This window comes from Scyliorhinus torazame, chromosome 5 (genome assembly GCF_047496885.1).
Source record: "Scyliorhinus torazame isolate Kashiwa2021f chromosome 5, sScyTor2.1, whole genome shotgun sequence".
NCBI classification, from domain to species: Eukaryota; Metazoa; Chordata; class Chondrichthyes; order Carcharhiniformes; family Scyliorhinidae; genus Scyliorhinus; species Scyliorhinus torazame.
In genome coordinates, this window is record NC_092711.1 from 156,359,897 (window position 1) to 156,384,837 (window position 24,941).

General features: G+C 45.4%; 2 protein-coding genes across 2 annotated transcripts in view; one reads left to right on the forward strand and one right to left on the reverse strand.

Annotated features, from left to right (window-relative positions):
* The window catches only part of LOC140417991 (uncharacterized), a 49,386-nt gene extending 26,652 nt beyond the window's left edge, over positions 1-22,734 (reverse strand). The window contains exons 1-2 of the mRNA XM_072501421.1: positions 22,017-22,734; positions 19,499-20,778 (exon numbers count right to left, since the gene is read on the reverse strand). Coding sequence (XP_072357522.1) covers positions 19,499-20,422 — 924 coding nt within the window. The 5' untranslated portion in view covers positions 20,423-20,778; positions 22,017-22,734. The remainder of the gene's footprint in view (positions 1-19,498; positions 20,779-22,016) is intronic.
* LOC140420238 (uncharacterized) lies at positions 581-9,447 on the forward strand. Its single transcript, XM_072504273.1, has 2 exons — positions 581-931; positions 4,147-9,447. Exon 2 carries the CDS (start codon positions 4,683-4,685, stop codon positions 5,547-5,549), a length of 867 nt encoding a protein of 288 aa, XP_072360374.1. The 5' UTR covers positions 581-931; positions 4,147-4,682; the 3' UTR covers positions 5,550-9,447.
* Positions 22,735-24,941: the final 2,207 nt, after the last annotated feature.

Consider the following 24,941-nt stretch of genomic DNA (forward strand, 5'->3'; position numbering starts at 1 on the left):
GACCCCCACACCCCACTGGTCCCTGTGGAAGAAAGATCCAGAGATGAATAACCCTCCAAGGGAAGAGATGACTGGATTGTACTTTATTACAGAACCATAAATAATTTTTCTAATGTGTACCATATAACAGCACGAGAAATGTCTCTGTCTGGTATTAATTTACTGTCCCCTTAAATGTCAACCATCACCTGGAGTAACCAGCCCTTTAATGGTGACCATTAGGAAAGGGACCATCCTTTTACCCAGACAAATAAATGTGAGAAGCTGAGGGAGCAAAGGATGTCAATGTCTTTCACAGAGAGAGAGACGTGGGCCAAGCTTTGCAGAGTCTGCACCCTCCCTGGATTCACTTCCTTTCCCTTCAGTTGCTGCAGGTGACCAATTAAAGGTCAGAATGAGAAAAGAAATGGAAAGAGGAAGAAAATAAAGTGTTTTACTCACAGATGTTGGAGACAAGAGGAAGTTCACAACTGTGTGAGGCCCCAGTTTTCCTCATTGTCCAGTTTCCACGTTCGAACAACGGGGGAGCTGATTGGATGGTGGAAGTGAGTCCTTCCGGTTCACCAACTCTTCCCATTGGTCAACAACCTTCTTCCGCCCCATTCATTGTTCCCCCTGCTCGAGACAAGGTTTCCAGGCAACCGGCTGACAGCTCCGGCCAGACCGAGAAGTCGCACGGTGATTTCCCCTCCCCCCCGGCCCGGGGATGCGCATGTCCGAGGGAGAGGAGAGAATGCGCATGTCCGAGGGAGAGGAGAGAATGCGCATGTGCGAGGGAAAGCTCACCCCTGACCTTCCTGCTGAAGCGTTGACCAATGGGAAAGATTGGATGACCGGAAGGACTGTGGTACTCCAGGCAATCAGTGCGGGCTTTGTGTGAATGGAGTTTGACCTTCACACAGACTGAAATATCCTCCTGTCTGCAACATCTGTGAGTAAAACTCTTTTCTCCCCCTTTCCATTTCTTTTCTCATTCTCACCTTCAATTGGTGACTTGCAGCAACTGAAGGGAAAGGAAGTGAATCCAGGGAGGGTGCAGACTCTGGAAAGCTTGGTCCAGATCTCTCTCTCTCTTAAAGACATTCATGGAGGCTCGAGCAAAAACTTTCTCTGCGTCGAAGGAGATCACCAGCCCATCCACTGTGTATTTCTGGAAAGCCTGAATCACATTCAGCAACCTTCCAACATTGTTACTGGAAAGTCTTCCCCCTTATAAACCCAGACTGGTCCCCCCGCCCCCACACGATTGTTGGAAGGATGTCCTCCAGCCTGCTCGCCAAAACTTTAGATCGTAATTTGAAGTCAAGATTCAAAAGAGATATTGGCCAATAAGAGACACACTCCTCTGGGTCCTTCAGAATCAAAGAGATAGTAGCCTCCCGAAGAGTCGATGGCAGCATCCCTGAGTCAAAAGAGTGACAATACATACCCATCAATGGGTCCAACAACAAATCCTCAAGCGCCCGATAAAACTCACACCCACAGCCATTGCGGTCCCGGGGCTTTACCCGGCTGCAGCTCCTTCATGGCCTTTGAGACCTCTTCCCTAGAAAGGGGAGCATTAAGAGGCTCACACTGGCTTTCTGAGGCCTCCGTAAGCTTCAGGGAAGAGAATAAATGCTCCATATCCAACAACACTTCACCAGACTTCAGAGACTTTATAATCCTGTATAGAATTCCCCAAATCCCTGTTTATCTCCTCTGTCCTCACAACCCTTTTCCCTCCCCCACGTCACACAGAGGGAATTGTTCCAATGTCGGCCTTTTTCTTTGTCAACAGGTCAAGTATTTGCTCAGTTTATTCCCAAACTCGTACAACGTCTGCCTCGCAAACCTTTCTCAACCTGCTGAATCAATACGGAGTCCAAAGCCACTCTTGCCGCATTAACCTCCTTCAGCAATAGCTTATTTGAGATCTCCTCATAATTCTGCTCGGCCTTCGTGAAACAAACCCCCAGACATTGCTGGTTCTTCAGCATCCGAGCATAAACTTTACACGTCTCCCATAAAATGGAGGGGGAATACCAGGGGTCAAGTTAATCCAAAGGAAGAACTCAAACTCGTTCTTAAAATGCATAGTAAATGAAATATCTCTTATCAGAGAGGCAGCAACCGTCCACATTCTCGACCTGGGGGTGAATCCTCGAGTAGAATTCCAGAGAAACAGGGGAATGGTCCACAATCGATGTTCACTTTGGTGCAAGAGGACACCAGGTGTAGGATCGTCCTTGACATAAAAATGTCGTTGATTCTAGTGTGACATTGATTAGGACTAGAAAGAAGGTAAAATCTCCTCCCCTCAGGTGCAAAGTGCTCCAAACATCCACATAACCCACCTCCTCACAAGTAAAGGCCAACGCCCTAGCAGCATTGGGGGGGGGGGGGGGGGGGGGGGCTTTCCTGGTAACCGGGAGCTTATCTACCAGAGGATTTAAGGGACAGGTGAAGTCGCCAACCACGAAAGAGTTAGTTGAAGCTAACTCTGCAAATCCACAAAGGCCTCCGGGGAGTAATTTGGCGATCCATAAACATTCATTATTGAAACAATATCTCCATGCACCGAACCTCTAATGATCACATATCTACCTCCTTTGTCCTTGGTGCAGGTTTCAACCTTAAAAGAGATATTTTTATTAATAAGGATTGCAACACCCCTGCTATCAAGTAGATGAAAAGGAGATGAAAAAACCTGCCCCACCTAATCCCACCCCAATTTAAAGTGTTCCTCATCGTCCAGATGAGTTTCCTGTCATAAAGCTATGTCGACTTTCTCCTTAAAAAAGGAGAGGATAACCATAGATTTGAGATAGGGAAGTGGGGTTGGAAATTGTCGGAGATGGGATTGGAAAGTAATTAGGGCACTAAAAGATTTATTTCTTGGGGGTCTTTTTGCGGGATTGAAGGAACTGGGAGCGAGGTATGGGCTGGAGCAAGGGGAAATATTTAGATACATGCAGATTCGAGACTTTGCCAGAAAGGAGATACAGAACTTCGAAGTAAAGCCGGCTTCCACATTGCTGGAGGAGGTGCTGACGACAGGGGGTCTGGGGAAGGGGTAGTATTGCCGGTTTACGGGGCTATTTTGGAGGAGGAGAAGGCCCCCTGTGTATTTATGTTTGCCCGATGTATTGTTCTCATGTATGGAATGATCTGTCTGAACTGTATGCAGAACAATACTTTTCATTGTATCTCGATACACGTGACAATTAACAAATCCAATCCTCACCATTGAGGTGATAGTATTTCTAATCAGTAAGGCTACTCCACCCACTCTGCTGTATTCTCTGTCCCTCCTGTAAACTTTATAACCGGTCTATTTGTCCAGTCCAGACCATGCTGCTACTTGTTTTTGGAACTGTATTGAGTTCCCCTGAGACCTTCCCCTCCCCCACCATTTGTTAGTTTAAAGTCCTTGTTACCTCCCTATTTATCCGTTCCGGGAGGACACTGGTCCCAGATCGGTTCAGGTGGAGACCGTCCCAACTGTACAGATCCCTCCTGTCCCAATACTGATGCCAGTGCCCCATGAAATGGAACCCTTCTTTCCTGCACCACTCCTTTAGCCACGTGTTTACTTCCCTAATTTTCTCGTCCCTATGCCAAATTACACATGGCTTGGGGAATAATCCAGAGATTATAACCCTTGAGGATCTGTTCTTTAATTTTGTTCCGAGTTCCTGATATTCCCAAACAGGTCCTCTTTCCGAGTCTTGCCGATATTGTTTGTCCCAATGTGGACCCCAACAACTGGATCCTCCCCCTCCCTCTCCAATATCCTTTCAAGCCGGTTAGAGATGCCCCTCACCCTGGCACCAGGCAGGCAACATACCATGTGGGACTCTCGGTCCTGCTTCCAAAGGGAATCAGTTCCCTAATTACAGAATCCCCGTCAGCTACCACTTTCTCTCCCCGCTTGAATGGCCTCCTGTACCAGGGTGCAGTGGTCAGCGAGCTCATCCTTCCTACAGTCACAGCTCCGAAACTCCGTCCCTCCAAGTCCGCTCCCTGGAGACTAGGTCTGGGGAATAGGTATTGGAGACGAGGTATTGGGGAATGAGAGGAAGCAATGTTCCATAGAAACTAGAATTCTCTGTTCTGAATTTCTATCCTATACTGAGTGTAGACTTTTGTAAACTCCTTTTACAGATATTACAAGAGGAGGAATTACAGACAGAAATTTCAATTATCATGTCTCGGTCTTACAGACTCACTCGATACCTTGGAATCTGAGTATCATCGGCCTTTGAATCTAGAAGGAGAAATGTTTGCCCAATCTGGCGGCTTCAAAAGATTTTAACCATCAGTGTGACTGGAAAAGCACCGAGACACACACACCCGAGTGAGAGTGTTCCAGAACACTGACTGTGGAAAGAGCTTTAACCTGTTACACTGCCTGAAAAAGACATCACACCATTCACAGCGGGGAGAGACCATACTCGTGTTTAATAATAATCTTTTATTGTCACAAGTATGAAGTTACTGTGAAAAGCCCCTCGCCGCCACATTCCGGCGCCTGTTCGGGTAAGCTGGTACGGGAATTGAACCCGCGCTGCTGGCCTTGTTCTGCATCATAAACCAGCTGTCTAGCCACTGAGCTAAACCAGCCCTTCACCAGTTTGTGTGTGGTCAAGGCTTCAACTGATTGTCTCTCTGACCTGGAGAGACACAAGGAGACCCAAAACATGGAGAAACCGTGGAAATGTGGGGATTGTGGGAAGGCATATAGTGTCCCATCTCAGCTGGAGATTCATCGACGCAGCCACACTGGTGAGAGGCCGTTCACCTGCTCTCAGTGTGAGAAGGGATTCGCTCAGTTCTCCAGCCTGAAGAAACACCAGCGGGTTCACACTGGGGAGAGGCCGTTCACCTGCTCTCAGTGTGGGAAAGGATTCACTCAATTTTCCAGTCTGACATCACACCAGCGAGTTCACTCTGGGGAGAGGCCGTTTACCTGCTCTCGGTGTGGACAGAGATTCACTCAGTTATCTAACCTGCAGTCACATCAGCGAGTTCACACCAGGGAGAGGCCATTCCCCTGCTCCCAGTGTGGGAAGGGATTCACTGAGTTATCCAGCCTGAAGAAACATCAGCGGGTTCACACTGGGGAGAGGCCGTTCACCTGCTCTCAATGTGGGAAGGGATTCACTCAGTTATCCAGCCTGCGGAGACACCAGCGAGTCCACACTGGAGGGAGGCCATTCATATGCATGGTGTGTGAGAAGGGATTCAGTGATTCATCTACCCTGCGGACACATCAGCGAGTGCACACCAGGGAGAAACCGTTCACCTGCTCCCAGTGTGGGAAGGGATTCAGAGATTCATCCCACCTGCGGATACACCAGCGAGTTCACACTGGGGAGAAGCCTTTTACCTGCACTCAGTGTAGGAAGGCATTCACTCAGTTGTCCAGTCTGAAGTCACACCAACAAATTCACACTGGGGAGAGGCCATTCCCCTGCTCTCAGTGTGGGAAGGGATTCACTCAGTTATCCAGCCTGAAGAAACACCAGCGAGTTCACACTGGGGAGAAGCCGATCACCCCTCAGTGAGGGAAGGGATTCGCTCAGTTATCCAGCCTGAAGAAACACCAGCGAGTTCACACTGGGGAGAAGCCGATCACCCCGCGCTGAGGGAAGGGAACGCTTGATTCATTGCACCTGCTGAGACACCAACAAGTTCACAAGTGATTACAGGGGTTGGATTCTCTGTTATTGTATCTGCTTCAATTACATCTAGGACTGAATTTTGTTCATTTTGAGAGTTGGTCAATGGGGATGGCCGTAGGGTTTCTTTCTGCTGGACTGGCCGGTCTCACGGCTTTGCCTCCGGTGGGCTGACGCTCTTTGAGCCTTGTTGCAAATTCCTTGTTTCAAATTTCACAAGGATCAGAGTGAAGGGGTGTTTGGAAGTGAGCCGATATTTAGTTTGCATTTCTGTTTGGATCCTCCCAAATTATACCACATTGCCATGACGATGGGCCCTGGTGGTTACATGTTTTTGTTGAATTTATCTGAGTTTTCTTCTGTGAGAAACACCATCAGGGTATGAGGGGCAAGTTGTCTGAGGGGGACTGGGAAACCACATTAAATGGTATAATGAGAGACAGGCAATAGCTAATATTTAAGGAATTATTATATATCTGCCGGGGGGGGGAGGGGGAGGGGGGTCAGTTAGCTGGATGGCTGGTTCACGATGTGGAGTGATTCCAATAGCAGGGGTTCAACTGTCGTACTGGCTGAGGTTATCTATGAAGGGTCCACCTTCTCAACATTGCCCCTCGCACGAGGCGCTCTCTCCCTCTATTTCACTTTCTCCCTCTCCCTTGCCGGAACTTTGGCGCCTCTCATTTCTCATATATACACCAAATATAGATTCTTTTTGGGAACAGAAATCCAACAGGAAAAGTGATACAACAGTTGCTAACAAGGAAAGTTAAATAGTAGTAAGCCTGAGGATTGGGAACTTGGTTTAGAATTCAGCAAAGGAGGATCAAGAAACTGATAAAGAGAAGATAGAATGAGAGAGCAAACTGGTGAGAAACATAAAAACTGACTGGAAAAGCTGCTATAGGAATGTGAAGAGGAAAAGAGAGGGTGCAGAGGAGATTTACAAGAATGGTACCAGGGATGACGGACTTCAGTGAGTTGGAGAGACTGGAGCATCTGAATTTTCTCTTTTTAGATCAAACAGGAATTAGGGTTGGGAATGGGGCCAATGGGCCCATTGAGTCCATGCTGGCTCTCTGTAGATCTCACCATCGCCTTGTTCTATCCCTGTCGTTTTATTTCCCTCAGGTCCCCATCCAATTTCCTTTTGGAAACATTCCATCATCTCTGCTTCTACCCCCATCGTAGGGAATGGGCTCCAGATGTTTACCAATTTCTTTAAATGCAAATTGGTTTCAGAGAGCGAAGGCCATTCTGCCCATCGTCCCCATTCTGCCTCTTTGAATGAACTATCTAATTAATCCCAGTACCCTGAAAGTTTATACTTCTTTCCAGAGTGTGTCCAGTTCCATTTTGAAAGCTATAGTTGAATTTACTTCCTGCACAATTGTCAGGCTGTGAATCTCAAATCAGAATAACTCGTTCTGTTTCAAATTAAATAATTTCACAATATCCTATGTTTGGTTTTTCACAAGGTATTTGAAATGGAGTGAAAGGCATGGTTGTTACACAAAACTACGACTCAATCTTTATTAATGATCATTGTGAGTGGGCCGAGGATGATATGTCCAAGTCTGGGGACTATTTCTAAAATGAAATTACATTTCTATAGCACCTTTCATGACCACAGGATCTCCTAACACATTTTACATCCAGTGAAGTGCTTTTGAAGTGTAGTCACTGCTATCATGTGGGGAACGATGGGTATGCTTCGTGACAAAATTTAATTTAAAAATAACCTTCATCCATAAGTAACAAGGTCAAGGAAGCGGTGTTAAATTCTAGCACATGAGTGGACTTCTAATTAAAAAATGAATACTGTATAAATCAAAATGTTTCCAGAAACTGCTGAAGTAGTGGAAATTGTTTAAACTACGCATTCCAAAATTTTGAAAAGCTACTGGTCATCATATACTGCCAAAATCTGGCTCAAGAATAAGGTTCATTGTTCCATCTGATCAAAATTAGTAAGAAAGTAAGCTATTGTATTCTACAAAACTGTCTTTTTGAACTACTGTATCCTGTATTAACCAAATGTATTAATTGAAGATTACTGTATTAATTAGCTACCTGTCAGAAACAGATGATTGAATAAGTAGTGAGCTTTAATTGAGTTAGTTAATAAATCAATTGTTACGTTAAAAGACAGTTTAAATTGCTGTAAAAATGTAATGCTCACTTTGAGTATGTAAAGAATGTGCAATGAGGATAAATGTACTGGCAAGAGAGACCTTCAAGCTCTGATTAGCCTCAACATTTGAAACCACAAATAAGGGATTATATAGAATCAGATAAAGGGATAGTAAGAAACAGTTCTGTTGTATTCATGTCTAAGTAATGAGAGATGTGTGGAGTTTGTATGTTCTCCCTGTGTCTGCTTGAGTTTCCTCCGGGTGCTCTGGCTTCCTCCCATAGTCCAAAGATGCGCAAAGTTTAGGTGGACTGGCCACGCTAAATTGCCCCTTAGTATCCAAAGTTTCCACAAACAGCAAATGATAATGAGCCGATGATGTGTTTTAGTGATGTTGATTGAGGGATAAATATTGACCAGGACACCGGGGATAACTCCCCTGCTCTTCTTCAAAATAGTGGCTGTGGGAACTTTTACACCCACCTGAGAGGGGCAGACAGGGCCTCAGTTTAACATCTTATTTGAAAGAACGCTGTTCTGACAGTGCAGCACTCCCTCAGTGCTGGGACCAGGAATGTTGGATTGGAGTTTTGTCCTCAGGTCTCTGGACTGGGATTTGATCCCACACACTTCTAACTCAGAGGTGAGAGAGCTGCCCACTGAGCCACGACTGACACTATAGACTATGGGCGCGATTCTCCGGCCTCATTGCGCTCTCGATTAAGAGGAACGAGGCCGCTGAACAGCGGGAAATGCCCAAAACGAGATCCGCGCCAGGCGCCAAACAGTTTGCGATGCAACCGGCCCATTCCCCTTGGTGAAATCAGGATCTCGCCGTAGCGAGGTGAGAAACCAATTATCACCACTTCAGCCCCATTTCTATACAATTAACAAGAGCTACCCCAGATCCAATGGCCTCCCGTCATTCATCGGCCTCTTCAGCAAGTGCTCACACTGGCGCCGAATAGTATTTCTTTTGAAAAGCTGAAACCAGTGTCATGTTAGAGTACCTTTAAGAAATGAACCTTTAACAGATTAAGCTGATCATATTACTGAAGTGATGTCACAAGGAGGAGCTGAGCTCACTTCTGCTTTTGGTTTCAGTTTGAGAAAGCAGCTTGGATGTGTCTGTGTGTTTCCAGTGAGCTGCAGGAAGAAAAGCAAGGTGCTGGAGCTCAAGTCAACCAAGCTGCTTCTCTCTCCCACCCAACAGAAAATATATATATTCTGTGACCTGGTGTGTTACTGTTTTGAAGGTTTGAAGTCTTTTGGATGTTTGAAGGAACATTTTGAGGGATTATTTAGTGTTGTATTATTTTCGGGGTTGTCTTTGAAGTAAGGGGTGTTAAGGGATCCAATGTTTATTTAAAAGGTTAAGTTGAGTTCATAGAATAAACATTGTTTTGTGTTAAAAACCACATGTCCATAATTGTAATATCACACCTGGGGAACAAGCCACGTGTTTCAAAAGCAGCAATCCATTAAAGGGGGAGGTTGGTTGAACTCCATGATACATTTTGGGGTTCTGAAAACGCTTCTCCCATAACACCAGGCAGAAGGACTCCTGTGGTGAGCCGAGGTGAGTAGCCATCTTTGCTCACAGGCAAAGAGCCCGGGGGCACTGGGCATGCTGCCCCAGTACTCGGGGGGTGGGGGACCTTCTGCAGGGGTGGGTCACCAAGGGGTGAGGGGAGGCTCTGGGGGTGGCAACTACATGGGCACCACCATGCCAACCCCTGGATCATGTGTTCCCATTCCAGAGCCAACCCTTGTCCCTGCCCATCTGCCCCAACGACCACCGATAACCCCATCAACTGCTGAGGCCTCTGGCTGTGTGGCTGAAGGCTATTGCTGATCGGGAATTGGCAATTGTGCGCCCTTAAAGTGAGCCCTTCACAGATGCCAAGTGGATTCCCGTGGGTGGGCAGGCCTTGTAGCATGTGGGAGTCATTGTCTAGCATTGCAATCAAACCTTGATGCCTGGACACTGTGCCTGAACACTGCAGGAGACAAGAGCATACACGCAGCATCTGCACACCCAGGGGATCGGACAGAGCCTCAGGGACGTCCACGGCCAGAGGGTGGGTGGGTGCCACATCAGGTGGGGGGGGGGGATGCCTGGAGAGATGGGCAAAGGGACCGGGGATCAGCCCACATTGCAGAAGAAAGTGACAGAGGCATCATAATATAATGTTTGTGCAAAGAGGTATTTATTGTGCTGTACATTATCCCACTCCTGGTGGCGTGGTGCCCCCCCATCCCCACGCCCAGTGATCCTCGACGTGCCTGGCCCTCCCAGCTCGAACACTGTGTCTAGCTGTGACCAACATTGACAAAGCTGCACAGGCGTGACTGACGTTCATTCAAGTGTCTATCTGAAACCGCGCACCAGGGAATGAACGCAGGCGGACCATTTTGGTTGAAGGCACGCTAACGTGACTGACGGATTCGAAGCTGCGGAGATGGGCCAACGCTCACTCGAGCGTCTGGTTGAAGCTGCACAGGTTGTTGAAATGATGTGGAGATGCCAGCGTTGGACTGGGGTGAGCACAGTACGAAGTCTTACAACACCAGGTTAAAGTAGGTTTATTTCGATGTCACTAGCTTTCGGAGCGCTGCTCCTTCCTCAGGTGAATGAAGAGGTCTGTTCCAGAAACACGTATATAGACAAATTCAAAGATGCCAAACAATGCTAGGAATGCGAGCATTAGCAGGTGATTAAATCTTTACAGATCCAGAGATGGGGTAACCCCAGGTTAAAGAGGTGTGAATTGTCTCAAGCCAGGACAGTTGGTAGGATTTCGCAGGCCAGATGGTGGGGGATGAATGTAATGTGACATGAATCCCAGGTCCCGGTTGAGGCCGCACTCATGTGTGCGGAACTTGGCTATAAGTTTCTGCTCGGCGATTCTGCGTTGTCGCGGGTCCTGAGGCCGCCTTGGAGAACGCTTACCCGGAGATCAGAGGCTGAATGCCCTTGACTGCTGAAGTGTTCCCCGACTGGAAGGGAACATTCCTGCCTGGTGATTGTTGCGCGATGTCCGTTCATTCGTTGTCGCAGCGTCTGCATGGTCTCGCCAATGTACCATGCTTCGGGTTGTTGAAGCCATGCAAGTGGGCCAATGCTCACTCGAGTGTAGTTGAAGCCGCATAGTTCACTGCATTTTCTTTACTTTTGTCTATTTGTTATATTTCTTTCTCCATCGCATCAGAAAATAAATAAATAAATAATGCCGAATACAAAAAGAAAGAGAATGTCCCGGGTTCTGATTGAGGAGCCGTGAGCTCCATCACAGGGTTCATAGCGGAACATCAATCTCAGTTAATGCAGAAAGATGGTTGGGACCCACACCTTACGGCTGGGGAACAGGAAAGCTGGTGGATGGGTCAGAAGAAGGATAGAGAACAAAAGGGGTAATAATTTTGAGCAGCCTATATTTAGTGAAGAATTAGACAAAGGAATGAGACAATCCAGTCCAGCCGGTGGCTGCAGTTTGCAGCAACACAGTTGGGCAGATAGGGTGGGGCCGCCCCAGTGGATAAAACACAATCACCAATCGCCATTGGGCCGAGGATACTGAGCCTCATCTCCCTGTGGCCAGAACCAATAGATATTGAGAATTGAAGGAAAAGGAGAGACATTTAGTAAACCCACAGGGTAAGACGAATCCTGAAGGAACACAAATTTGCTGAGGAAAGGCAATGGTGTCACTTTACCTGCCTGAAGACACAGGAAACTGAACGATAAAATGAAACCATTCAGCTGGACTGCTGGAAATGAAATACAGGCTTGTGTCTCAAAGGAAAACTCCGTCTGTGAAAAAGCATTTTTGCAAACTTTAAACCAAAGTTGACAAGTTGACAAGGACAAGTACAGCTCCTCCTGCGATTACCAAGGGAGAGGCTGCCCTAAACATTCAGTCATATATTCTCCCCTCGTCCTGGCGAGTTAACAACAGTTATAGTTAAAAATGTAACAAATGAATTTACTGTTCCCTTTGAGATGCTAGTAAGAGGTTCTAAAAAAATGTTTACAATTAGTTTGGATAGGAAACTAAACTTCATCTAATGTGAAACTCTGATTGAAATAAAATTCCAACCGCTTGGATTTATGAGATAGGTTTGAAAGTAAGTAACCCATGTTTCAGTAAGTCTGTTCCAAAACAAAGATAAGACGAGTTTGGCAGCAATCCAATTTTAACTCCCCAGTACATTTGGGTGATAAAAATGTTGAGAGTCAGTTAACAGCTCATTTCACAAAATATCGCTTGCAACTTTGGTTAAGTAGCAAATATTGGAAATTGAAGGGGAAAAGGATAGACAACAGAAATGAAATTGAAGCAAATAGGCCAAAAGATGTTCTAAATTGCGAAAGGGGACACACATTGCGTGCCAAGTCTTCCTGTCCCTTTAGGTTCTGTAGGGAAATTAACCATTTCAGGAGACAGCAGATTTGTTTTAAATCGCCTAGAAAATTGTGTGTCTGTGATTCTGTAGATGTCTATTTTAATTTAAATAAAGTTTAATTGTGGATTTGTAGGAATTCAACAAGACCAGTTAAAAGTGGAAATTTTCAGCGTAATTCAGGGCAATTTGGAATCAGTGTGAGAAATATATCATGTTTATCACATCTCCCCAAATAAGGAACAAGCATTTTTGCAGGTGGTAATTTCTTTATTTTTGACAAAATGTAACAATCTGTTTCCCACAATCTAAATCCCACCCAGTCACTAGTGAGGTTAAGATAATTAAGAAAGGACAACAAAGAATAGAGAGAAAATGAACACAAATCCTTTCCTGTGTGAATGATTCCTTGTGTGTGTATGATTCCTTGTGTGTGTGTAAGTGCTGTTTGTGTGAGCGATCTAATGACTTGTTAGCTCCCTATAGTCTGCTCATGTGTCGTCTCAGTTTTACTCCTTGCCTGTTTAATATGTGTCCCATATTTCTAGGGAATTATGAAAAGTGATAACTGTGTGTGTCTAAATTTGCAGTGAGGGATTGGGAGTTTGCAGTGTTCTGTCTTTGAGGTCCTCGAGCGACAAGAGAATGAACTGTTTGAAATTTACAGCTGTGAAAATGATTGTTGTTTTTGAAAACAGTGTCAGACGCTAGAGGGAAGAGTCTATTCCTTCAATGGGTGAATTACAGTAGTTAAGGATGAGGGAAACATCCCAGTATCATTGAGTGGGATCTCTGGACATTCAGGAAAAGGGTCATGTCTGTATTTGCAGATGGAAGCTGAGGAAGTGAATAGGGTAAAGATCCGTTCGAGGAGCTTGATGTGACCCTGTTTGTCGCCGGATTACGGCGGAGTGAATGGAGAGCAAGAACAAGATGGGTGATAGTTGGACAAGGCGGGATGAAAGTAAAAGGGAATTGAGATGGTTTCTATGGATACAAGGACAAGGCTTCTTTTGAAGAGGAGATGAAATACATGTAATGGAAATCTAAAAGCCAACCACACTGCTGTTTGAATTAGTGACAATTCTGGAATGTGAAAACTACTTTAAAAGAAAATGTTATCAGCTGACAAACCCGGATTCCACCCAAGTGAGTGGGACCGTGCAAAGTAACTATGACCAGGGATACATGCTGGACATCCAAGGATGTGGGCGCTAGAAACACTGGTCACAACCAAAGCACCTCACTAATTGATCTTGTTTTTTAGAACATTAGCAGTAGCCAACCGGTGACGACTGGGGCGGGCATTTGTTTAAGTTTATAGAATGTTAACAGCCGTATCGATTCTCGTGGGACTGATGACCACAGGAATGGGAGGTGTACCCGCTCGCTCGACATCACCACAGAAGAAGCAGTCAAGACCTCGTCACCACCCGTGCCAACTGGCCCACTTCATCCAACCACGAGTCCAGGACCAGAGATGGGGTTGTATTAATTAATGAGAATAAGATTTTCTATGATAATGTCACCATGAGCTGGTGCCCGTAGTCCTAAACATTACAGACATAGCCTACCTCAATGACCGAAGCTGCCCATTATAACGGCGAGACATGGCCAATAGCTGCACCGAGGAACAAAACAGGTTAAAATGCAGCTTGACGAATACCACTACGGCATTTAATACCAGAACTACAATGATTAATTCTATTGATCTAGCAACTGTTAACCTGAAGGTCCGAACGTTCAGCTTACAGCAAAAAGGATTCTGGGGAAGGGGAAAGGGATTCAGTGAACTCAACTGGGTACAGACCTGGGTAATTTAAAACTTGGCCGCTCTATTGGGAAATCATGCAATCTCCATTAATAAATTAATTGGGGGGCAGCACGGTGGCGCAGTGAGTAGCACTGCTGCATCACGGCGCCGAGGTCCCAGGTTCGATCCCGGCTCTGGGTCACTGACCGTGTGGAGTTTGCACATTCTCCCTGTGTTTGCGTGGATTTCACCCCCACAACCCAAAGATGTGCAGGGTAGGTGGATTGGCCATGCTAAATTGCCCCTTAATTGGAAAAAATGAATTGGGTACTCTAAATTTCTTTCTTTTTAAAAAAGTAATCAATTAATTGGGAAAACTATTTTGGATGATGAAAATAAGAACGATGTTTGTAGCACCAATGGATCATGGGTGCTTGGTCAGGTGTGAGAAAATCTGAGGCAGATTAGCGAGGGAATGGTCCCACTGTGGGTTACAAATGAACATCTAATTAGCCCGTCACAACCATAGGTTGCCTGGATGCCAGCTCAGGGGATTAACACATGTATATAGTATTGATGTTGAATGTATTATGAATAACAATTTGTTAATGGGTACTGTTTTAGCGATACCCATTATAGCCATGTTGTAAGGAACCTCTTATGAATCCTTACCTGCCCCTTGTTTTCCTTTTTAATTTCTGTCTTGTTGGCTGCTATGAAATTGCAGGCTTTGGTTTTAAACTGAAACCCCTCTGGTGCTACTTGAACTGGCCCAAGAGAACTGCCCTCAGTGCAGTGTGCTATGTGGCATAGTCCAGTGATATCATTTTGATGGACTTGGCTAGCAGCTAACCAATGCTCCTGAAATTCCAGGGCACATTCAGTTTACAAGTTTGATTGGGAGAGTGCTTCCGAGATTTCTGCGAAGAAGCAGCACAGAATCCATTTTAATTTAGTTCTGTTAAAACCCTGGAGTGAGCAGCTCTGGACTCTCACTATCAGCTAAGGCTGGTGATTAAAACATTCTTAGCCAGGCGTCATGTGAGAGTACATTTAAAAAATGGGTGTTTAAGAAATGTACCTTTAAGAAATGGGTGTTTATCAGTGATGTCAGAGTGTGGGTGGAGCTGGGCTGTCTGTCAGCTTTTTACTTTCGTTTTAGGCTGTTTGCTGCAGGGTATGTTTTAGTTTCATTTTCAGAGCTAGATAGCCGCTGTCACAGCCAAAAGGTGTATTAATCTCGCTCTCTGTAATCTAAAGACTGTAAATCGATCCTTTGGTGATTTAAAACTGATAATTGCTCTCAATAGTGAATTTCAACCTGATCTTTGTGTTTTAAACGTTTTTTTAAAGTCTTATGCATGTTAAAAGGATAGCTTAAAGGATTACTTAGTATTGCATTCTTTGGGGGTTGTATTTGAATTGATGGTTGCTAAGATGTTCACTGTATGTTTTAAAAAGGTTAACTTGAGTTAATAGAATAAACATTGTTTTGCTTAAAAAAAAACGTTTCAATTTCTGCTGTATCACACCTGTAGAGTGGCCGTGTGCTCCCCATACCACAATCTATTAAAACCTGTGGGTAAGGTGAACTCCATGATACACTTTGGGGTTCACTAAACCCTGGCCCATAACACAGGCCTGTGAAAGTGACTTCGGATTGCAATGCTGCAAGCGGTCTCTCCAGCCAAGCCTGTGAAAGCTTAATCCTCTGTTGAAAGGCTGGGAAAAGCCTAGTCTGATATTTCTCTCCTGAGAACCCCAAAAGGTCCTGAAGACCAGACCCACCTCTCTCTCTTCATACCACAGCTAGAAACCCTGCACAAAGACCTGACAAGCAGTTGGAAGGCAGAGTGGATGGAGAACTGCTGTAAACTCTCAGGTAGAGAATTCTAATGTTATCTCAGTGATACTGAGAGTCAATCTGGCAAAGGCGACTCTCCAGAGGAATTTCTGCAGCCCGCAAGGTCTCATTGAAGGCAGGAACTAAAAGATCCAAAACCAATTGGTGGTTTTCAACACTTCATGTTCTGAGAAGAGCACTACCTACAAAGATCACAACCTCAGCAAAGATACTCATCTCACATTCCCAGTTTAATTACCTTTTTGTTTTTAACCCTTCCTTACCCCCACTGTGTGCCTGCCATGTGTGTGTGTGTGTGGGTGGAGGATGGGACAGTGAGGGGAATAATTAGATTCGCAGACTGTTGTTCCATTGTTACAATTACATGTTTATCTCTTCTTATGAATAAACACATTTTCATATTTTACTTACAATCTTGTGCCTGTAAGTCACATTGATTGGAGCAGTCAATGGTCAAAGATCTCAGGAAAATACACAAACTATTGGTTAATTCACTTATGTTGGGACTCCGGGGTCTGTGGGGCTGGAATTGACCGTGTTCTCACCCAGGGTGTCGTAACAATGTCAACACTAATTATACAGAGTGGGGAATATTGGGTACTTAGAGGAAGTCGTTATATCAGATATCATAACACTCCATCGTATGCTCCTCTTTTAATAGAGGATATTATGGTTAGTACAATATAATGGGGTACAGATAGAAGCCACTTCTGTAGTATTTGCACATCTAACATATGACCGTGAAGAAGCAAGATGTAGATTTAGTGCTACAATAATTTAACAAATGGAAATGCTGTGGGCTGCAAAGAACATAGAACATACAACGCCGAAGTAGAACATTCGGCCCATCGAGTCTGAATGGACCCATTTAAGCCCTCACTTTCACCCTATCCCCATAACCCAATAACCCCTCCTAACCCTTTTGGTCACTAAGGGCAATTTATCATGGCCAGTCCACCTAGCCTACACGTCTTTGGACTGTGGGAGGAAACTGGAGTATCCGGAGGAAACCCACCCAGACACGGGGAGAACGCGCAGACTCTGCACAGACAATGACCTAGCGGGGAATCGATCCTGGGACCCTGGCACTGTGAAGCCACAGTGCTAGCCATTTGTGCTACTGTGTATCATATTGCATACATTTGATGGGACTTATTGTACAACCATAGGACAATGAGAACCCCAGTGGCAACAACCGAGTACACCCCCTGTTCAATCGCTCTGTTTGTTTATACCCCCAGATACCAAAGTGGAACTGGTTGAAATATATAACAGAGAAACAGTTGGTATTTAAATTATGGAAAACATAAAAGATAAAACACTTGAATCACAACACAATATTTGAATCAATAAACACAATACTTGAATCACTTCTCTTATACAATCCCACACTACCAGAGCACCTGATCGGAATTCAGATGCAAATCCAACAAGTGTACCCGTCATACTATCCACTCCAACAATGAACCAAGGCTTTTACAAATGATATTGAACAAATAGACTCCTCCACATTGTGGGAGAGTTTGTGGAATTGGTGCTCAAATGTCCAAATACACTTATGGATTTGCACCATCTCCATGCCCCAGTCATAACGCAAATGATATTGATTATATACCTAATGTATCTTATTCTCCAGACGAGGAAGAAATGGCAATGGGGAATTCGGCTTAGTAGCTTTTACATCGTACTTGAGGTAACAAGGTAAAAGATCAAATGTCTGTATAAAGGGACAGTATAATACAGATGGTCTGAACACATGCCTTTATCCTCTTTATCTGCGTCTCTCTCTCTTTCTGACACTTTGTGTGGTTGGTTGATTTCTGTCTCTGGTCTGTGTTTGACTTCACAGCAGCCTGTAAATCGCTACTTTTGCCCTATACCCACAAACCTCTTCTTAGGTGCATATCTCTCTCTAAGCTTTCTCTCTCTCTAGTTTCCTCCTCACACCGTCTGAAATTGACTCATCTGTAACACCTGCATTTCATTCCTCGGTTGTTTCTAAGGCTCTAATGCGCTATGTGTCGGTTTCCTGTTTTGCAGCACTCAATTGCTATTGTAACCTTGCATTTTCTACCTCCTCATACAACTAGCTTTCGCTGTAGCCTTCCTCAGCTTGGAGGCACGTTTCGCTTGCCCCTTTCTCACCCCTTTGCAGTGTCCAAAGGGTCCCGGACCTTTGAATGCCTTATTGGCATCTTTGACTCATTTAGGCCATTTATTCTTTCGGTAATCTTGGAGTACTCTTTCCCAATCTGGATTATTACCAGCCACAATTTTAATTTGGACACAGTGTGACATTAAGGTGATCACTTAACCATGCCCACCCAGAGACGCCAAATGTTGACCCTCAGACGACGATATCAACTGACGTGGCGACAAAGAAACACTGACACAAGATATTAAGTACAACTCATTCTTTATTAATGTTTAAAACAGGGGGCAACACGGTGGCGCAGAGTTAGCCCTGATGCCTCATGGCGCAGACGTCCCAGGTTCGATCCCGGCTCTGGGTCACTGTTGGTGTGGAGTTTGCACATTCTCCCCGTGTCTGCGTGGGTTTTGCCCCAAAGGATGTGCAGGTTAGGTGGATTGGCCATGCTAAATTGCCCCTTAATTGGAAAAAATGAATTGGGTACTCTAAATTTTTTTTTTTTTTAAATTAATGTTGAAAACAAAAGATCAACATGAACTGTTCTTTATCTCACTTGTTAAAGTACTGATTACTTGTTACAATGAATCGTAAAACTCGTGGCTTGGGCCCAAATACTACTCATTGCAAGGTGAGGTGGTCAGTCTCCCTTTGATAGATTGTCTTCTTTTCTGAGCCCAGGACCCAGGGTTTCCCTGCGTGATGGTTATTCCTGTCGATCTTTGCTGTGGTGGCTCTGAGCATCCCCGCTTTTATCCCGTTTCTCCCAGTATCGTGAATGTTCTTAGTACATCAGTTTGTACATTACCAGCTGAAAACAACAGGGCACAAGTGCTGTCCATGTTCTTCTTATCTGTCCTTGCTGAGCAGTCTCTACAGCTGCAGCAGTTTCATGTTGAGTATATCTTATCTTATCACACCCTGCCAACTCAACAGGCTGGTTCATTAAACTGCATCTGTGTTCACAGTCCCTGTGCAAGATTGGCTACTTTTCCCATCATGCTTTGTGGGTGTTTAGCAGATTGTCACCCTGCTGTATTCTGTATTTAGTTTTGATCTTCCTGTATGTGTAGGAAAAACACTATTTACTCCCCAGGATAAAATAAATATCCTTCATCAGCTTTTGCGGATCATTTCAGTGGCAATCTGGTCTCTCAGGCTCAAAGAGCATCTTGAGACCGGCCGTCCCGCAGAGATTCTGACCCTCCCATTTCGCCAACTTGTCAGAATGAACATGGTTCATCCTGGAAGTGATTAACATCAGCAATTTGTTTTTTAAATTTTAGACTACCCAATTCGTTTTTTCCAATTAAGGGGCAATTTAGCCCCTACCCTGCCCTGCACATCTTTGGGTTGTGGGGGCAAAACCCATGCAGACATGGGAGAATGTGCAAACTGCACATGAACAGTAACCCAGAGCTGGAATCGAACTTGGGACCTTAGCGCCGTGAGGCAGCAGTGCTAACCACTGCACCACCGTGCTGCCCTGATTAACAGCAGCAATAACAGCAGAATCCAACCCGTACCATCATTTGTGGACTCGCTGGTGTCTCAGCAGGTGTGTTGACCGAGTGAATCCCTTCTCACACACTGAGCAAGTGAATGACCTCTCCTCAGTATGAATTCGCTGATGTGTCTGCAGGCTGGTTAACTCAGAGAATCCCTTCCCACACTGAGCGCAGGTGAACAGCTTCTCCAACGTGTGAACTATTTGGTGTGACTGCAGTTTGGATGAGTGAATGAATCTCTTTCCACACTGAGAGCAGGTGAATGCCCTCTCCCCCGTGTGAACTCGCTGGTGTGTCTGCAGGTGGGATAACCGAGGGAATCCCTTCCCACACTGAGAGCAGGTGAACGGCCTCTCCCCAGTATGTATTTGCTGGTGTGTCTGCAGGCTGGATAACTGAGTGAATTCCTTCCCACACTGAGAGCAGGTGTACGGCTTCTCCCCAGTGTGAACTCGCTGGTGTGTCTCCAGACTGGAAAACCGATTAAATCCCTTCCCACAGTCGGAGCAGATGAATGGCTTCTCCCCAGTGTGCATTTGCTGGTGTGTCTGCAGGTGGGATAACTGAGTGAATCTCTTCCCACACTGAGAGCAGGTGAATGGCCTCTCCCCAGTGTGAATTCGCTGGTGTTTCTGCAGACTGGATAATTGAGTGAATCTCTTTCTACACTGAATGCAGGTGAATGGCCTCTCCCCGCTGTGAACTCGCTGGTGGAACATCAGTTCCTGAGAGCTTTTGAAGCTGTTCCCACAGTCAGAACATTTAAAAGGTCTCTCGTTGGTATGAGTGAGATTGTGTCTCAGCAGGTTGGATAACTGAGTGAATCCCTTCCCACACAAAGAGCAAGTGAAGGGCCTCTCCCCAGTGTGACTGTGTCGATGATATTCCAGCTTGGATGGGCAGTTAAATCCCTTCCCACAGTCCCCACATTTCCAAGGTTTCTCCATGTTTTGGGTCTCCTCGGGTCTTTCCAGGTTGGACAATCAGTTGAAGCCTTGTCCACACACAGAACACGTGTACAGTTTCTCCCCACTGCGAATAGTGTGATGTTTTTTCAGGCTGTGTAACTGGTTAAAGCTCTTTCCACAGTCAGTGCTCTGGAACACTGTCACTCGGGCGTGTGTGTCTCGGGGCTTTTCCGGTCACACTGATGTTTCACATTTGTTGAAGCCAACAGAACACGTCTCCTCCTAGATTGAAAGGTTGATGATATTCAGGTCCTGATGAATCGAGTGATTCTGTCAGATCTTGACATGACATTTGGTTAGAGATTTCTTTCTCTAAATCCTCACTTTGTAATATTCTGGAAAAGAAGTTTACAGAAGACATCACTGTCAGTACAGGATAGAAATTCAGAATAGACAATTCTAGTTTCTATCGAACATTCTTTCCTCTCTCATTCCCCAAAAGTTGTAATTCTCCATCTCACACACTCTCCCTCCGTTCTCACTCTGCTGTATCTAATATTCACCCTCTTAATTCTCCTGATTCAAGCTGATTGACAGATCCAAGCTCACTGCTTCCTGTCCTGGACGCAGAGACTGAAAATCTTCATGCAGGCTGCTAGTCAGATATATGTCTATATTAGTGGGCTAAAGATGCGTTTAATGTATAGGATTGTTTCAGTTGGTTAAGATACAGGGGGTTGTGATTGATCATTACCTTGAATTTGCTGCCGATGAGAGTAATCAGCAGAAATGATCAATAATTTCTACATGAAACTGGATGGGCTCTGCTGGCTTACAGAATGGGACCCACTTGAGACTGACAGAATTGCTTGCCGATTTGAAAAGTCCAATGGACTTCTTCCCTTCCGTTATAAATCTGACTGGAAATATATAACATAGCTACTGTACTATGTTACAAGAGTAAAATAATTAATGTACTTTATGACAGAACCATCAATAATATATCTAATCTACAGCCTCCCCGAACAGGCGCCGGAATGTGGCGACTAGGGGCTTTTCACAGTAACTTCATTTGAAGCCTACTTGTGACAATAAGCGATTTTCATTTTCATTTCAATCTGGATAACAACACCATATCACCATAACAACATATCCCCGTCCTCATGGAATCAGAGTTTTACAGTACAGCACGAGGCCCTTCGGCCCTTCATTTCTATACTAGCCATCAAGCACCTATTTACGATCATCCCATTTTCCAGCACTTGGTCCGTAACCTTGCATGCTTTGGCTTATCCAGTGCACACCTCAATGCTACTTCAATGTTGTGAGGTTTCCCGCCTCTGCCACACTTTCAGTCACTGAATTCCAGATTCCCACCACCCTCTGGGTGAAAATGATTTTCCTCAAATCCCCTGCCCTTCGCCTTGTTACTGACGGGTCTACCAAGGGGAAAGGTTTCTTCCTGGGCCAGAGAAAATGTGAAAATTGTCAGAACCTCTGCAATCTCCTCCCTTGACTACCACAGCAGCCTTGGATACATCTCATATGGGCCTGGGGATTTAAACAAGTGAACAACTGAAAGCCAGAAAAAGAGCATAAATGCAATGGGGAGAAAAGAATGTGTTTTACTCACAAATATTGGAGACAAGAGGACGTTTCAGCCTGTTGGGAGTCAATCTTCATTCAGAGGCAGAAGAGTAACAGCTTTCCTGGGCAGGAAGAAGCTGTATAGCCATTGACAAATCCCAGATTCTGATTGGCTGGATGACCAGAGCCCTTCCGGTCTTCCGTGTGTTTCCATTGGTCAATCCCCCTCATGGCGACAATAAAGGGGTGGACCTCGACTCACGTGGGGTGGGAGGGCATTTGACCTCCAGACGTGCTGAGCTGTTGACCAATCCGCAGTATTTATTTTCTGCAACCAGTGATATTGCCCCCAATGGGATATTGTGTACTGGGAACGTCCCTCTGAGTCATTGTGACGTCTCATGGTTCCAGTGCGCAGACTCGGTGCCGACACAGGAGCCCCGCCTCACCCGTTATTCCCCTCCCCCTGTACCTCCCCGAAACAAGGTTTCCAGGAAACCGGCTGACGGCTCCGCCAGAGCGAGAAGCCGCTCGGTGAGTCCCCCTTTTTACCCGGGATTGCGCGTGTCCAAGGGAGAGGGGAAGGTGTCCATGTGCCAGCCAGAATTCACCCTCTCTGACCTTCCTGCTGAGGTGTTGACCAATAGGAAGAGTTGGGGCCGGAAAGACTCTGCTCCTCCAGCCAATCAGCGCGGGCTTTGTGTGAATGAGGATTGAGCTTCACACTAACTAAAACGTCCTCCCGTCTCCAAAACCTGTGAGTAAAACACTTTCTTTTCCCCCCCTTTCCAATTCTTTTCTCATTCTGACCTTCAATTGGTCACTTGCAGCAACTGAAGGGAAAGGAAGTGAATCCAGGGAGGGTGCAGACTCTGCAAAGCTTGGCCCAGGTCTCTCTCTCTCTTAAACACATTGACATCTTTTGCTCTCTCAGCTTGACACATTTATTTGTCTGGCGAAAAGGATGGTCCCTTTCCTACTGTTCACAATTAAAGGGTGGTTTCCCCAGGAGATGGCTGACATTTAAGGGGACAGTAAATTAATATTGGACGGAGAAATGTCTGTTTATATGGTACAGATTAGATATATTATTTCTGGTTCTGTAATGAAGTACATTTGTTTTCATTTCTAGTCTTGTAATACTGTAGTGTAGCTACGTTATATATTTCCATTCGTTACTTCCCTGAGAGGGTTGTTCGTCTCTGGAATTCACATCCATCGGGACCAGTGAAGGCCGGGAAGGTCATTGAATATTTTCACAGATAAATTGGACAGATTTTTAAAAATCTGTTTATTATAGTTTTTAAAAACTATTTTTTAACGATAAACACAACAGAGTAACAGAAAAATTGGTAGAAAATGGGTACAGAGCAGAACAAGAAATATTGCCAGCACAAATACAACAACATGTTGCAGAATTAATTCTGAACAGGATATTTGAGGGACCAAAACCTCCAGATGAAATGCCGGATCAATTGAACAACCAGATAACTTGTTAATATCATGGGCTCGATTCTCCGAAGAGGGAACAAAGTCCCCTAGCAAGCGTGTTTAGCTGTGCGTTTCCTGCCACTCGGTTCCGAGAAACACATGGCTATTCAACGCAACTCGCGTTGTAAAAGGGACCTGAATGGGAACACGCGACCAAGGCCACACATAGCCACATTTTGTAAACTGGGGAGCTCGGCTGGCTGGATCTCCCCCTTGCAGTGAGAGATCGCGACATCATTTTTAAAGAGTGCCTCGATCTCCGAAACAATCCCCTCCCCTCGTAACTCTTTCAAGACCCACACCGGGCACCTCATGCCTGATCATGCACATGCAGAAAATGCCAGTTTGGCACCTTGGCAGTGCCCATTCCCACTGGCAGTGCCATACAGGCACCTTGGCAGTGTCAGGCTGGTACCCAGGTGGCACCAGCAGTGCCAGGGTACCACCTGTCCAAAAGGCATGCATTTGGGGGCCTTGGATCCCCTGGGCGACCCCCATAAGTGCTGCTCCATCTGGTCCCCGTTTTAGTGCTGAACGGTGCTCGCCCAAGGTCTCTGAGGTGAAGGGAATGAATCCCAGAGCCTCCGGTACCTCGGCAACATGCACATTAGAGTGGGGCTAATTCCTTGCTCTAATATGCAGATTTGCCAAAAAGTGATCTTGCTAACAATGGCTGGGATTTTACATCACAATGTCTTGCGAGAACGCGTTGAATCTCGCGAGGCATGGCGTGCCAGGTAGATCCTGGGAGCGGGGTCTCCCGGGTTTCATCAGCCATGCTGCGCCACGGTGAGATGTTCTGCCAGCGCAGCATGGCCATTGGATCACAACTAGTGACTGAGGAAAGAGGGTAAGATCATGTTTAAACAGGAGGATAACTGCCAGTTGCACAATCAGAACATTGCAAAACATACTAACAATATGATCGTATTCAAATGAATAAGTTAAATTGAATTCGCTCATGAAAAGCCCAGGAGAAGCAAGTCAGGCGAATTGGAGCCGATGCATTTGAGATAGGGGTCCCATACCTTCCAGAAAACATAAGACTTAGAATGGAGTACAGACTTTGAAAATTCCATCGGGGTGCATTCCATAACCAGCCCATGCCAGTTTTGGATGGAGGGAAAGTTGTGGCTAATCCAGGAGCAAAGATCAGGGTATTATATCACCTTTTTTCATTCGAATCAGTGATTTCCCCATCTGGGAGACCCAGGATCAGGAATACAGGATCAGGCTCGATCAAAAATTCTCTCCAATTCCCTGACTACATTTGACCAATAGGATTGAATCTTGATGCAGCTCCATAGACGATGTATATAGTCACCCTCAACTACCAGGCACTTTAGGCTCACAGGGATTGGATTTATTTATTGTCATGTGTACCGAGGTACAGTGAAAAGTATTATGCTGCGTACAATCCAGACAGATCATTCCATACATGGAAATAAAACATAGGGCATAGATGAATACACAATGTAAA